The 14,441-nt window shown below is 45.6% G+C and overlaps 1 protein-coding gene and 1 long non-coding RNA gene across 3 annotated transcripts in view; one reads left to right on the top strand and one right to left on the bottom strand.

Moving 5' to 3' along the window:
* Positions 1–804: 804 nt before the first annotated feature.
* LOC144314866 (uncharacterized) lies at positions 805–3,945 on the bottom strand. The gene is made up of 4 exons (XR_013380723.1): positions 3,669–3,945; positions 2,381–2,538; positions 1,386–1,475; positions 805–970 (listed from the first exon to the last, which is right to left on the bottom strand). It is a non-coding gene; the product is annotated as an uncharacterized LOC144314866 (long non-coding RNA).
* The window catches only part of SZRD1 (SUZ RNA binding domain containing 1), a 30,139-nt gene continuing 18,866 nt past the window's right edge, over positions 3,169–14,441 (top strand). For both annotated transcript variants that reach the window (XM_077899466.1, XM_077899465.1), the window contains exon 1: positions 3,169–3,300. In XM_077899466.1, coding sequence (XP_077755592.1) covers positions 3,250–3,300 — 51 coding nt within the window. In that variant the 5' untranslated portion in view covers positions 3,169–3,249. The remainder of the gene's footprint in view (positions 3,301–14,441) is intronic.

The following is a 14,441-nucleotide window of genomic DNA, read 5'->3' as shown; positions in this document are numbered from 1 at the left end:
TATCTTTGTACTTTTGTTATTTGCATATGGGCAAATGTATCTATAGGGAAATTTCCTAGAAATGCAATTGCTAGGTCAAAAGGTAGATACTCTTTAAATATTAAGTTTGCTCTCTCTTTCTGTCGTTGCATTTATTTCTTTTTTAAAGAGATTTTATTTATTTATTCATGAGACACAGAGAGAGAGAGACACAGAGAGAGAGAGAGAGGCAGAGATACAGGCAGAGGGAGAAGCAGGCTCCATGTAGGGAGCCCAACGTGGGACTCGATCCTGGGTCTCCAGGATCATGCCCTGGACTGAAGGTGGCGTTAAACCACTGGGCTGCCCATTCCTTGCATTTATTTCTTAACACAACTACCTACACAGCCTCAGCTTGTGCATTAGATGGAAAGTTTTCTCACTGTGGGCTTTGCTCTTTGGAGAGGGGGTAGGACAGAGGGAGGGGGAGAAAGAGAATCCTAAGCAGGCTCCACACACATCAGCACAGAGCCAGGTGTAGGGTTCAATCTTAGGACCCTGAGATCATGACCTGAGTTGAAACAGACACTTAACTGATTGAGCCACCCAGGTGTCGCGGGGCTTTGCTCTTAATTCCTATCACATATCAGTGTTTTATGTGGTGTATCAAAAGTGCCTGTAGTTCTGAGTGCAAGTCCCAAATTTGAGTGGTATATGAAACATATTTCACAGGAAAGAGAAACTCATGTTTTAGGATATCTGTTAATATATGTGTATGCCCCTAGTTCAACTATTGGGGCTTTCCCCCCAGTAGAAGAAAACCACTTCCTCAATTTTACAGTTTATTTGGTCCCATCTCTTCATTTTACAGATGAGGAAGGGACTTGCCCAAGGTCAAAAGGGGCCAAATGATGAACAAGAGCTGGTCTCCTGGTAGCTCATCTGGTGGAACAAAAGCTATTTCCTTTGCAGCATCCTCCAATGTCTCCAAGATCTCTATTTTTCTTTTCTCCTAGAAAATTCAGTCCCAGGAATGCTCCAATTATTTCCTTTGTTAAGGCGTGGTGCCAAATATAACAAAATTTTGGGGAACTGTCTCCCTCTGCTGGTAACATGCTTAAACTACAAAGCCTTAAAAAAATGCTGCCTTGAAAATCTAATCACACCCCAAGACCAAGACTTAGGTGAAGCCTGATAGACAATCTCATTCTCCTTGCTGTGCCTAAGGCTTAGTCAGGATAATTCATTTAAGAGAACGGATTCACAGAAGAATGTATTCAAAGTAAATGTAGGTCCAGAGAGTGAATAAAACAAACTCCTTTTTCTTCAAAGTTGGTCAGGTTGTTCATAATATTTGTTGTTTTTAGACCTGAAGAATTTCAGCTGCTAATGGAATATCTATGTGGAGACGCCAAGAAGAAGCCTACCTATATGAATCCGAAACACCAGGTGAGATCAGGACTGGAAATCAACTTGGGAATCTTTAGTGTTTAGTAGGTGGTTCACGCCATGAGCATCTAGATAAAAATGTCAGACTGAGGACACGCCCAGAGATGATGCATATTTCAAAGACAGGAAATCATGAAACCAGAGAATTACCAAGCATGTCATTTTATCTTTTAAAGACTAGTAACAGGGACGCCTGGGTGGCTCAGTTGGTTGAGTGTATGCCTTTGACTCAGGTCATGATCCTGGGGTCCTGGGGTCAAGCCCCATGTGGGGCTCCTGCTCAGCAGGAATCTGCTTCTCCCTCCCTCTGCTCCTCTCCCTTGCTCATGCTCTCTCTCAAATAAATAAATAAAAATCTTTTTTTTAAAAAAAGAACTTTTTTAAAAAAGATTTTTATCTACTTATTCATGAGAGACACAGGGAGAGAGGCAGAGACATAGGCAGAGGGAGAAGCAGGCTCCATTCAGGGAACCCAATGTGGAAGTTGATCCTGGGACTCCAGGATCACATCCTGAGCCGAAGGCAAGCACTCAACCACTGAGCCACCCAGGCGCCCCTAAAGGCTGGTAACATTTAATACATGATTGCAGTTTGTAATAATGATTAGAAATACAACTGCAAAAATTCTCAACAGGAAGCTGTTACTTTAGAAAGATTAATGGCATGCTAAAAACAGGAGAGAAACACATGTCAGGTTAGATCATTGGATTACAACAGCTAAATCCAATACTACCAAATGGCAGTCTTGATACTGAGAGGCCTATAGGAACACATCAGTGAGAATAAAAATAGATGGTGTTTACTTTTCCCTTGGTTTTGAGTTTTGGGAAAGAACGAATGAGAGAATGTCAAGTGTTCTTTGGTGCAAGACACCCCCTGTGATGATAATAGCTAACCTCTGTAAGTCTTACTGTGGGTCAAGCACAGTCCTATGCTTTTCTGCATAGTAGCTAGTTTAATTCTGACAACCAACCTTTGAAGCAGCTGCTACTATTATCATCTCCTTTTTTGTACACTTGGGGAAACCGAGGCACAGACATCTTAAGTAACTTGCATAAGATCACATGAGCTTGTTCAAGTTGGAAGTGTCCGAAGTCACACTTTTTAAAGTTCAAGATCTCTACCTTGGCACTGGAGAAAAAATAAAAGAGAAATACTGTTTAGGAAGACGCCTAAGTAAATTTTTAAGGAAATGCTGATGAATGCATCTCTCATTTAATGACCCAGGAGAACTTTAGTCGTGCTGGTTGCCCAGCTCAGGTGCCAGAATTATGATCTAACCACGTTTTTACCGTGGAGGGTTAACAGATGCTTGGAATATTTGCTCTACGTGCAGGAAAACCTGTAAACATTTTCACACTATTACGCAGAAATAATGTGTCATGCATCAGCAGATATTTTTCATCCTCCGGTGGGATACAAAATATTTTCAGAGCTTTGGGGAAAAAAAAAAAAATGTAACCTGCGGTTTATGAAGATTACGACTGGCTTAAAGAAGAAAAAAAAAGTTTTCAGCGACTGCCTGCCCTTAGAAAAGATGGTTCCAAAGAACACACCTTCCGCACTCAAGACGATGACTTCACACGGGCTCTCCCGTCCGCTACGAGACTTAACACGCTGCCCTTAAGAAAAATGGCAGCTTTCTGGTTCCTCTGCCCCTTTCCAAGATGGCTTCCGCGGTGCTCGTGGGGGCGGGGGGCGCGGCCTCTGGGGCCACTTCCGGGCTGGGCAAGGGGCGGGGTCCATTGAGGAAAGCCTTGCGTGCCGGCGCCCGCGACGGAGGCGCGCTTCAGGGCGCAGGCGCGGGGAGGGGGTGGGGGAGGAGGGAAAGCGGCGAGTAAGATGGAAGATGAGGAGGTCGCTGAGAGCTGGGAGGAGGCGGCAGACAGCGGGGTAAGGAGGAGTCGCCGCCGCGGGGCAGGGCCGGGCGGGACCTGGCGGGAGGGAAGCCTCCGGGGAGCGGGCCTGGGGATGGTTCTCCCCGAGGAAGGGCCCCACACGCCGGGCCGGGGGTGGACGAGAGGCCCCCGGTCCCTGAGCGCCGTGAAGGCCTCTTAAAGGGGCCGCGTTCCATTTCTCCCTCCACCTCTGCCCGGTGCGCCTCCCTGCATCCCCGCGACGTGCGCGTCACCCGGGGCTCCCCACCCGCCCCCCGGGGCCTCCTCTCCAGGTTCCCGCGTCCGCTCGCTCGTCCCGGGGACTCTCTGAGCCTCCCTCTCCAGGGTGTCGCCGCCAGACACCCCCACCCGCGCCCGAGTCACCATTTTAAAGTTCCTGCGCTCTGATGCTGAGCCGCGCACCATGTGGGCCCGGGCGGCGCGCGGGGGCAGGAGGGGAAATCGAGTCGGCTCTGGGCCCCTCCACTCTGTGCGGAAAAATCCCCCTTTGCTTTGCGCCTTCCGCCGCGGTGGGCGAGTCTGGGCTTTTCTTTTTTTTTTTTTTTTTCCTCCTCTCTTTTCTTTTTCACTTTTACTCTGAGAGCCCGCGGCTGGCGGGTCTCCCGGGGACCCCTTGTGCAACAACCGAAAGCCCGGCGGGCAGCCCCTCTCCCCGGGGAACCACCCAACGACCCGAGCGCCCCCCCCCCCAGCTCCTCCCCCGCCCCCGCCCCGGCCCCGGGGGCGAAGGTCTCCGGGCGAGCTCGCGATCTGTAAAGTAGCCGCATTCCTGGGAGGGGAGGGGAGAGGGTGGGGGGGGGAGCGGACCGTTCGATTCTGCTTTTTTGGAGTTTTTTTGGTTGGGACTCTCTGAAGCTGTGTAGGAGGAGAGTTTATCCCGAGCTGGAACAGCCGCAGCCGAGTGTTTGTTAGGTTGGTTGGCTTGGCGATCCGCTTTTTGGGGGTGTTTCAGAGTGTGCGGTTGTGCGGCGGCGCCTGCTGAGGATGCGGAGAGGCCCCCCCCCCCCGGCCTCCTCGTGTTCGTGTCCGCTCCGTGTTGGCTCGAGTGGCCCCCCCACCTTCAGGGTTTATGTGTCGGGAGTGGGGCGTGGAACAGGAGCTGGGGTCCACCCGCCCCCCCCCCCCAGCGCCTCTGAGGGTGCTCATCGGAGCTGGAGGAGGCCGACACATCGACCCCTCTGCAGCAGTGGGACTATCTCTGCGGGAATGTTGAAACTTGGCTTCGCTTCGAAGGTTTTTTTTTTTTTTTTTTTTTTTTTTTCTTCCCTGTTTTTTTTTTTTTCTTTTTCCGGTGGTTCAGCATTTCTTTCACGGTGTCTTATGTTTTTCCACTTGGCATCATTAAGGACTTGAAGAATTAATTCGCTCAGAAGGTGTTTGGCACAGTCACGTGCTGGCCATCTCTCTTGGATTTTTGACTCGAGTCAGGCGAGCAATGGAAAGGTTTTGTAGGGAGCAGCAGCAACAGGTGTCATCTGGGTAATTTATTCGACAAACATTTTTTTTTTTTTTTTTTTTGGTGTCTCTGTGCTAGGTAGGGCAGTGTGCTTTAGAAGTGACTTCGTGCCAGAGAATGCAAAGTTTCCGGGTGCAGGCGTTTATTGCCTACCACTAATAGGAGGGCATCATTCAGACACCCTTCACGTGCACCCTCCCTCAAAGAAGCATGGCCTACAATTTGAGTGTGACTCAAATGATAAGTTGCTCGAGCATCTTGGCCTCTCTTTGGTTTTTCTCACTTGTTCACAAGGGACATGAGTATTTCACGGTTAAAGAAGAAAAATGAAAACAAGAATGAATGCAGGATTCAGAAATGGGGGGGGAGGTTACTTTTGTTTTTCGGAACGTGTGATTCACTTAGGGATCAGCTAGCCCAGTCCCACGTTTTACAGCTGAATGAATCCCAAGGGTATAAGATTTAACTTAGATCTTTCCGACGCTTCCGGTGTTCTTTCTACTATACTTCACTAAAACCGTTTAAAAGTGCCAGGTACAGAGATGGAACCCAAACCTTGCTTTCCTTGGTGATAACAATGTGCGGTAACTGCCCAAATGCAAGTTTTTTTTTTTATTTCTTTTAATTGAACTATTGAAATGAGCTGTAGAGGTATTCTCCTTTTATAATAAGAAACCTGAGGTTTAGGGAGTAACCTATCTTGCTCAAAGTCGCACAGATAGTAAGTAGGGAGCTGGGATTTGACACCAAGCCTATCTTGACTCTAAAGAAGGGTTCAATCTGTAGCAATTTGCCGTCTCTTTGCCTGAGATCTGGAAGAAAACTTGGGAGTTGGGCATTGCCTTTCTTTTTTTTTCTCTCTCTTTTTAAAATTTTATTCATTTATTCATGAGAGACAGAGAAAGAGAGAGGCAAGGACACAGGCAGAGGTAGAAGCAGGCTCCATGCAAGGAGCTTGATATGGGACTCGATCCTGGGTCTCCAGGATCCTGTCGTGGCTCAAAGGCAGGCGCTAAACCGCTGAGCCACCCAGGCATCCCCACCTTTCTTTTTTAAGATGTTTGCTTTCGGCTTATATTTAAAAGCTCTCTTAAATTTGATTCCCTTTTTGAATTTCACAAAGGGTTTTGTAAATGTACACTTTTGCAGGAGAGGAGCCAGGGAGGGAATGTTCACACCACTGGCAAACCAACTGACTGTACATGTCTTTCAGATGTAGCCAGTTGTGTATGTAAAAATCTTACCTTCTGTTTATCCTGTCTTCCAACTGATACATGGTAATGAGTGTCAAGTACCCACCTTTCCAAAAAAACATCCTGGGTGGTGAGAAAACTAGCAAATGGACATCAGCTAATTAATTTATAAAGTAATCACTCTAACTTTATAAATTTATAAAGTAATTTATAAAGTAATCACTCTAACTTTATATGATCTAGAGGTCTAATCCTTGAAAGTAGAGGCTCTAATCACCACAAAAAATTTTGACATCATGCTGGAATGTCTTATGTGTCCATAATTATGAGGTCATTTTTTCTTGCATATCTTCAAAATACTCAATATTGAGTCCTATTGTGTCATTCTGAGGAAGGCTTTGAGAAATACTTCAGGTGGTCTGTAAATAGGCTGCTTTTTTGCTTTTAGTATGAACACTGACCTAATACAGAATTGTTCCTTTGCCTGTTTCCTCCCAAGGAGTTACATCCCCAATCAAAGGACAATTCAAGGAATATAGCTTATATTCCACTAAGGAAATGCTTCTTTAAAAATATACTGCCTTGAGAACACCTGGGTGGCTCAGCGGTTGAGTATCTACTTTTGGCTCAGGGCGTGTTTCTGGAGACCCAGGATTGAGTCCCACTTTGGGCTCCCTGCAGGGAGCCTGCTTCTCCCTCTGCCTGTGTCTCTGCCTTTGTCTCTCATGAATAAATAAAAATCTTTTAAAAAAAATTAAAAAATAAAAATATACTGCCTTTGGGAGAAATGAAAATGTCAACTGAATTAATGTTCATTCAAACTTTAAATTCTACCCTTTGTCTTAAGCACATTTCAGGGGAGCATTTTTTTTTTTAATTTATTTTTTATTGGTGTTCAATTTACTAACATACAGAATAACCCCCAGTGCCCGTCACCCATTCACTCCCACCCCCCGCCCTCCTCCCCTTCCACCACCCCTAGTTCGTTTCTCAGGGGAGCATTTTATAATGAGAAGACATCTTTGTGCTCTGGGAAAAGAAAAAAAATCAAATCGAGTGCCTGGGTGGCTTAGTCAGTTAAGCATCTGCCTTTTGTTCGGTCATGATCCCAGGGTCTTGGGATTGAGCCCCACATCGGGCTCCCTTCCCAGTGGAGAGCCTGCTTCTCTTCCCTCTGCCTCCTCTCTCCTCCTGTGTTCACTCACACTATCTCAAATAAATAAATAAAATCTTTTTAAAAAATCAAATCAACAGTTTGCTCAATTTCTGACAGTTTGAAGCTTTATATATTCACTTGTTTAGACCAGGAAAAAAAAAAAGAGACATAAGCTAGTCCATCTTGTAGGTTATGGGCTAACCCAATCCTAGGGGAAGATAGATGGTACACAAATGGAATTAGACTGGTAGTTATTATAATGTATTGGCAGCCTGTCTGATTTCTTTGCATATCAAAAGTTGCTTTTTGTTTTTGGCAAGGGCAAGTCATGTAGCTAATTGGAAGAAAATGTATCAAGTTAAAAAGGATGACTGGCCTTCTAGACTAAATTCAAATTTATGTTTACTTTCTACCCTCTTTAGGCCTCTAAACATTATCCCATCAGTGATACTGGGTGGCATACAAGTCTACTATAGGAAGGTCTCAGTCAGCACTGCATACTGACTGTGTACCAGGCACTGGGCACAGTCCAGTAGAGGAGTCGGATGGGTAAGGCAGCACTTTCTTTGGAAGAGGCATAGATGGGGTACCATGGCTAAGATCAGAGACAGTTCTGTAGAGAAGGTGATCCTTCAAAGGACCCTTAATTAAGTTGTAGTAAGTCTGGGAAGGGTGGGTAGATAAAGGCCCAATGTGCATGTAGACAGCAAGAGAAGAATGTGCCGCATTGCATTGGGAGAGCTACGAATACTCAAATACTTCTTTCTGGCTGTAGGGTAGGGGGTTGGCAGGGCTGAATGGAAAGAGATGAGGCCAGAGAGGTATGCAGGGGCCAGATCAGGAAGGGCCTCCTTGTACTTGGTTCTGGGAACTTGGACTTTGTCCTGAACGCACAAGAGAGCTTTGGAGGCCTTTTTTTTTTTCTTTTTTTTTTTTTTTTTAAGCAGAATAATGACAGATTTTAATTTAAGAGGTAAGAACTTTGATTAACGTTTCATTCTTTAGAGAAGACGCCATTCTCCCTGAAGCATGCATGGCTTCTACCTCACTTTTGAGGTCCTCAGCACTCCCTGTAACTGCTGTCAATATGGAATATTTACAGTGGATATGGATAGAGAAGAAATAACAGTTATTTGGGGGCTACCTGGTGCTGATTTGTCTTTATAGTAAAGAATACACATAAGACTTGGGGTATCAGAAAGCACAAATCAAGATGTACTGTGCCTGAAAGAGCCATTCCTAAGTTATTCCAGTCCTTCTGGGAGATTGGGTCCTAGGGACTGTGATGATGCCCAGCTCCGACTTTCTGTAAAGCAGTTGGCCAGTTTAGACATGATCATGCTGAGCAGTCTGTCCCAGCGACTCTGGAAAAAGATCTGTTTCACTGTGGTTTCAAAGAAAGTAGGATAATGAGCTTTTCACTATAACTTCTCGGCTCTTTTCATTGAGGCTGCATGGGGGGCCTGTTCCCGGCATGCTCTGGGTGTTTGAGAGAGCTGTCATGGTTTCTGTGGGCTGGAAATTCAGACAGTCACAGGTCTTCTTGCTTTTCTTTACACAACAGGAGAGAGAACTTAGTATATCTCTCTGAAGCTTTCAGTAAATTCCTGCAAGGACTATTGTCCTGATCTGATGACTCAAATGTATTCTTGGGGCCAGCCCTTTCTTTCTGGTTTCCACCTTTATATGCAGTGGCTTCCCCACAGTTAATGTCTCTTTCTGGCTGTGTCAGCTAGAAGCCTTCACAAGGTATGGGGTGTTCTTTCCTGCACACTTGCCCCACAGGAATAGAAATTTTTTTCTGTTGGGACAGTTACAGACTTGTTGGTTTCCTAGGAGAAGACTGGGTTTAGCTACTTATAGCTGTGGCCAAAATACAGAATGAAATGGGTGTGTGTTTTTTTTTTTTTTTTTTAAATAGTAACCACAGAGATTTCTCCTGCTGAAGTGTTTTTAACTGCTAGTTTCTGCCAAGCATCCTTCTCTTTAACATTCAGCTCTATGCAGGATGTTTGATGGGAAGATAGAGGTTAAGACCTACCACCGCAGAAATTAGCAACAAATCCTGACTTCAGTCTTTATGTAGATAAAGATTCTCATCCCTGAGGGTATGATATTTCAAAATGTTCCTCCCACTAACTCATCCCCTCCCCACACCCAAAACTCTTTCCCTTATAAAATGAACACAGGAAATAACAGTCATTCCTTTCTAAAAGGAATAATATGTATGGTTGAAATTGCATTCTTCAGGGTTGTGATCCTTAGATGAGATCGTACAGGATAGTTACGACTCTGGAGTCTGGAGAGGTCAGGATTGTCACCTCTCTTCCTAGACCTTGAGAGCCAAATTCCTAGCCGTCATGCTCTGGGCTTTCTTGGCTTACAAAGGCTTTTGTGACCCTCCAGCTGTCAGTTTTTGCTACCTGGTTACATATCTCACTGGTGAGCGACTCTGACCATAAGCCCCCAAATTCCGCAATCCCACAGGCCCCTTTTGGAAGGGCTTCTTGGATAGCATCCTAAGGGCTCACTACAGGCTAGGCAGAGTGCATTTGTATGTTCATTGTCGCAGTCAATCAACATGACCTAGTGACATGGAGGTGTTTTTATTCCCAGTGTCCGGGAGAGGAAATCACTTGGTCGATCACAGGTCAGCTATTGGCATCCTGAGCCCTCACTTAGGGACCTTTTTGGACTGTTGTTTACTTTTGCTTTTCAGAAGATAATTAACCAGTTAAATGCTTTAGGATGTTTAGTTGCTAGTTCATTTGAGGTATTGTGACTTGTTTCACCTGGATTGATCTTCTGTCTCTGCAGCCTGATAATGAACTAATAAATTTTCTGTCTCTGAGAAACTCCAATCTGGTTCTCAAGAGCCAAGAGGACAGCGCTACTGTCAGTGTATCACTGAGGGCAAGTGACATGCTGGTTGAAAGCTTGATCATAAGTGGGAAATAAATTTTTAATATCTGGCCAAGTGAAAAGGAATAATAGACGTAAGTTTTGCTCAGATCTCTTGAGAAGATTTAATACCTCTGCCCGATATTTTAAGGATCCCTGTAGCTGTAGTTGCAAACTGGCGGCTTTGGGGGATTCAGCCTATATACTCTATTGGGGTATACACAGTTATATATTGAATTTGAATGCCTTTACCTGGGTCTTGGTTGCTCTCCTGTCCTCTGGAGTCCCCACTTTATTTATTGTGGGACCTGTTGTGTTCTGTCCTGCTTGCTTTATTAGCTTGGCCCTGAAGGCATTGTGTTTGCTGCTCCTGCTTAGTGCCATGATTCTAACTAGTGTTTGATGACAGTGCCCTTGGGTGTTTGGATAAAACCTCCTGGTGGTGTAGCTGTTGGTGTAGAGGGGAGGTAAGAATGACTTTGTTCCATTCCCCAGAGTCCGAGTGCACATTTCCTTTGGGAGAGGAGACTTGTAGTCTTTATAAAAGGAAGAAAGAGTAGGTCACTTCTGCCAGTTACTGACCTACTTCCTCGTCCGCGGCAATAAAGAAAGTCTGAAGGCAAGGCTAGAGGTTTAGGTGCCAGATCTGATTGTTGGCCAGATCACTCACTGCCTACCTTTCTCTCAGCTTTGTTTTCTTCTTTTGTAAAATCAGGTTAATAAAATCTGCCTTGCCTGATGGTGAGAGTTGAAGGAAGCACTTAGTAAGAGATCTTGCAAAACGGCAGATGTTAGAGCAGAGAATGCCATTGCCATGAGCGTGAGGGCGTCGTACCCCAGGTCTCCAGCTTCCCCAGTATGGCCTCTGTCTGGGTAGAGTAGGAAGTTCCTAAGACTGGCTGAGGGCTCTCTCTTATTGCTGCGCCTGAGGGCTAATACACTGTTCTCTGTACAAGATGCAAGGGAAAAGCAATAGTAAATGCAGAGAAAGGGGAGCCCCAATAGACTCTACCCACTGTTTTATTCTAAGGACAGGGCTCACCACCATTACTCACACTGCTGCCTCTTCTGCACCTTTAAGGGAAAGAGTTGCATGGATTCCCGCCCTGCCCTGGAAGCCGAAAGAAACAGTCTCAACATGGCAACTCACAGTGTCTGAGCCCTCCAGCTTGGGATCCATTTAAATTGTGAGACTTGTTCTCTACTTAAGAATTATTTCCTTTTGGGATGCCAGGGTGGCTCAGAGGTTAAGCGTCTGCCTTTGGTCCAGGGCCTGATCCTGGAGTCCCGGGATCGAGTCCCACGTCGGGCTCCCTGCATGGCGCCTGCTTCTCTCTCTGCCTGTGTCTCTGCCTCTCTCTGTGTGTCTCTCATGAATAAATAAATAAAATCTTAAAAAAAAAAAGAATTATTTCCTTTTGGGTACTTTACAGATTTGAGATCTGGACTTTGTTGTGGTCTGCTACTGCTGTAGCCCTTCCTTGGGAACCCTGAGCTTGCACTCACCTGGCCTGGGGTGCAGAGAAGGCAAGTTGGTGTACCCTGCCAGCCTTCATCCTGTCTTAGTGGTTCCTGTGGCCACCCACTAGCCACACTCCTGAAACTTATTGCTTCCTCCTCTTGAGATTTAGGCTTCAGTTTTGTCATTTACTAGTTGAGTGGCCTTAGGCAAGTCATTTAACCTCGGAGCGTGTAGCAAGGCTGCTGTACATCCCTTGGATTGTGGTGAGGATGAGAGGTGATGAAGGGAGTGCACAGTGCCTTCCTTTCAGGAACCTGTGGCAGCTGCTTGGAGAATGCTGCTGCCACCACTGCTGCTGAGAAATGCCTGTGGCAGCCTTAGCTCTATTTTGTCTTTTTGTTTTTGTTTTTTAAATATTTGAGAGAGTGTGTGCACTAGAGCACACACATGCAAGTTGGGGGAAAGGGGCAGAGGGAGAGAGAGAGTCCCAAGCAGACTCCATGCTGATTACAGAGCCAGACGCCAGGCTTGATCTCACAATCCTGAAATTCTGACCTCAGCCAAAACCAAGCGTTGGATGCCCAAACAAACTGTGCCACCCAGGCACCCCCTTAGCTGTTTTTTAGGACATGGATAGTGTTGCTGCCTTTGGACCCAGATAGACCCATTTCAAATTCTGGCTCTGCTCCATACTAGTTGTGGAACCATGGCCGAGTTACATAACCTCTCAGGATTGATTTCTAAATCATTTGTGAAATGGGAATATATCTCTAAAATCCTATTTCATAGGAGGCTCATTAATTCTATGTGTTGGGTACTATTTTAGGCACTATGGACAACTGTAGTGAATGAAGTTTCTTCTCATAAAGCTTGCTTTCTAGTGTAGAAAGATGGACAGTAAACAATAATGTATATACATACATGGTGAAAAAGAAAAGAGATGAGGAGCATAGAAAGTGACTGGCAGAGGTGCCATTTTGGGTGGAGGGTTCAGAGAAGGCCTCTCCATAAAGATAGGCAGAGAGAAAGTAAGAAAGCAAGTGTGCAGATGCTGGTGAAAAGTGCATTCCAGGAGGAGGGAACAGCAAGTGCAGAGGTCCTGAGGCTGAAGCATGCTTGTTTTATTTGAGGAATAGGTGGGGGATAATAGTAGCACAAAGTGGTAGAAGAGGTCAGAGATAGCAGGGAACCAGATCCTATAGACTAGTAGGTCATGATGGATATTACCTTGAAATAGGAAGCCAAAAAAAAAAAAAAGAAAGAAAGAAATAGGAAGCCATGTGAGGGTGTTGAGCAGAGGCTGACTTGGTTTTTTAAAGGATCATTCTGGCTGCTGTGTGTAAAATAAATTCTAGGGGCAAGAGTGAAAACAAACTGATGAGGATGCTATTTCAGCTGTTCATTCAAGGGCTATGGTCATAGCAGCAGAAGTGTTGAGAAAATTTAGGATATGTTTTGGAAGTAGAACCAAGTAAGAAAGAGGCATCACAGAGGACTCCAGAATTTTTGGTCTGAATTGCCAGAACACTGGAATTTCTGAGATGGCCTAAGTGGAGGGAATGTGGGAGAAGCAGGCTTGGGTGAGTGAGTGAAATCAAGAGGTTGGTTTTGGAGCCGATGAGGTTAGGTCCCTGTGAAATCAAACTGGGTGTGTTTAGTCAGCATTGTATATCAATGTCTATAAAGCTGTGCGTAGGGGGGTGTGGATGGCTCGGTTAAGTGTCTGCGTTCAGCTCTGGTCATGATTCCAGAGTCCTTGGATTGAGCCCTGTGTGGGGCTCCCTGCTCAGCAGGGAGTCTGCTTCTCCCTTTCCCTCTGCTTCCCCCCACCCTACTCATGCTCACTCTCTCTCTCTCAAATAAACAGAATCTTTAAAAAAAAAAAAAAAAAAAAAGGCTGTGGAACTAGATGAGATTATCAAATAAGCCAGTAGAGCTGCAGCAGAGGAAAGGTGCAAACTCTCCAACCTCAAGGGGTCTGGAGAGGAAGAGGAGCCTATCTTGTTACAAAAGAAATCAAATATGAGATGTGAGAGGAGCTAGCCAGGGAGGTAGGAGGAGACTGGGAAGGTGGGATCTGGGAGGCTGGTATAAAAGATGCTTTAAGAGGAGCACCTGGGTGGCTCAGTCAATTGAGTGTCCAATTCTTGATTTTGGCTCAAGTCATCATCTCAGGATTGTGGGATTGAGCCCCATGTCGGGCTCCATGCTTGCCATGGAGCCTCCTTGGTATTCTCTCTCTCCATCGCCTCCCTTTCTCCCTTCCTAAAAAAAAAAGAATATGCTTTAAGGAAGGAGTTTTGAGCAGTGTGGGATGATGCTGAGAAGTTGAGTGAAGACGTAGAATTAACCGTTGAATCTGGCAACAGTGGAGGTCATTGGGGACTCCTGACAACAGTTTCAGAGCTAGTTTGGCGCAGGATGGTGAGTGTTACTTGGACCAGGGCCTGGGCCAAATATGGGGCATGGGGTAAGTGCTAGCTGTCATGCCAAAATGACAGGACCCACCAGAGTAGGTTTTGCACATCTGTAAACATGCCCCTTGGGTCCTTAGAGAGCTGAGTCACTAGTTGCTGGAAGATTAAATGTATAACAGAGATAAATACATTTTATTCTAAGGTTAGATCTCAACCAGTGTTGTCCAAGAGAAGTACCACTCAAGCCACACATGTAATTTAAAACTTCCTAGAAGCCACATTTAAAAAGTAAAAAGAAACAGGTGGGATTGGGACACCTGGGTGACTCAGATTCTTAAATGTCTGCCTTTGGCTCAGGTCATGGTCTCAGGGTCCTGGGATTGAGCCCTGCATTGGGCTTCCTGCTTAGTGGGAAGTCTGTTTCTCCCTCTGCCTCTCCCTTCTGCTCCTGTGCTCTCTCTCTCTCTCTCTCAAATGAAAAAATAAAATCTTAAAGAAACAGGATTGGGATCCCTGGGTGGCGCAGCGGTTTGGCGCCTGCCTTTGGCCCA

The sequence above is a fragment of the Canis aureus genome, chromosome 5, assembly GCF_053574225.1.
Source record: "Canis aureus isolate CA01 chromosome 5, VMU_Caureus_v.1.0, whole genome shotgun sequence".
Taxonomy (NCBI): domain Eukaryota; kingdom Metazoa; phylum Chordata; class Mammalia; order Carnivora; family Canidae; genus Canis; species Canis aureus.
This window is presented reverse-complemented; position numbering and strand designations above follow the sequence as displayed.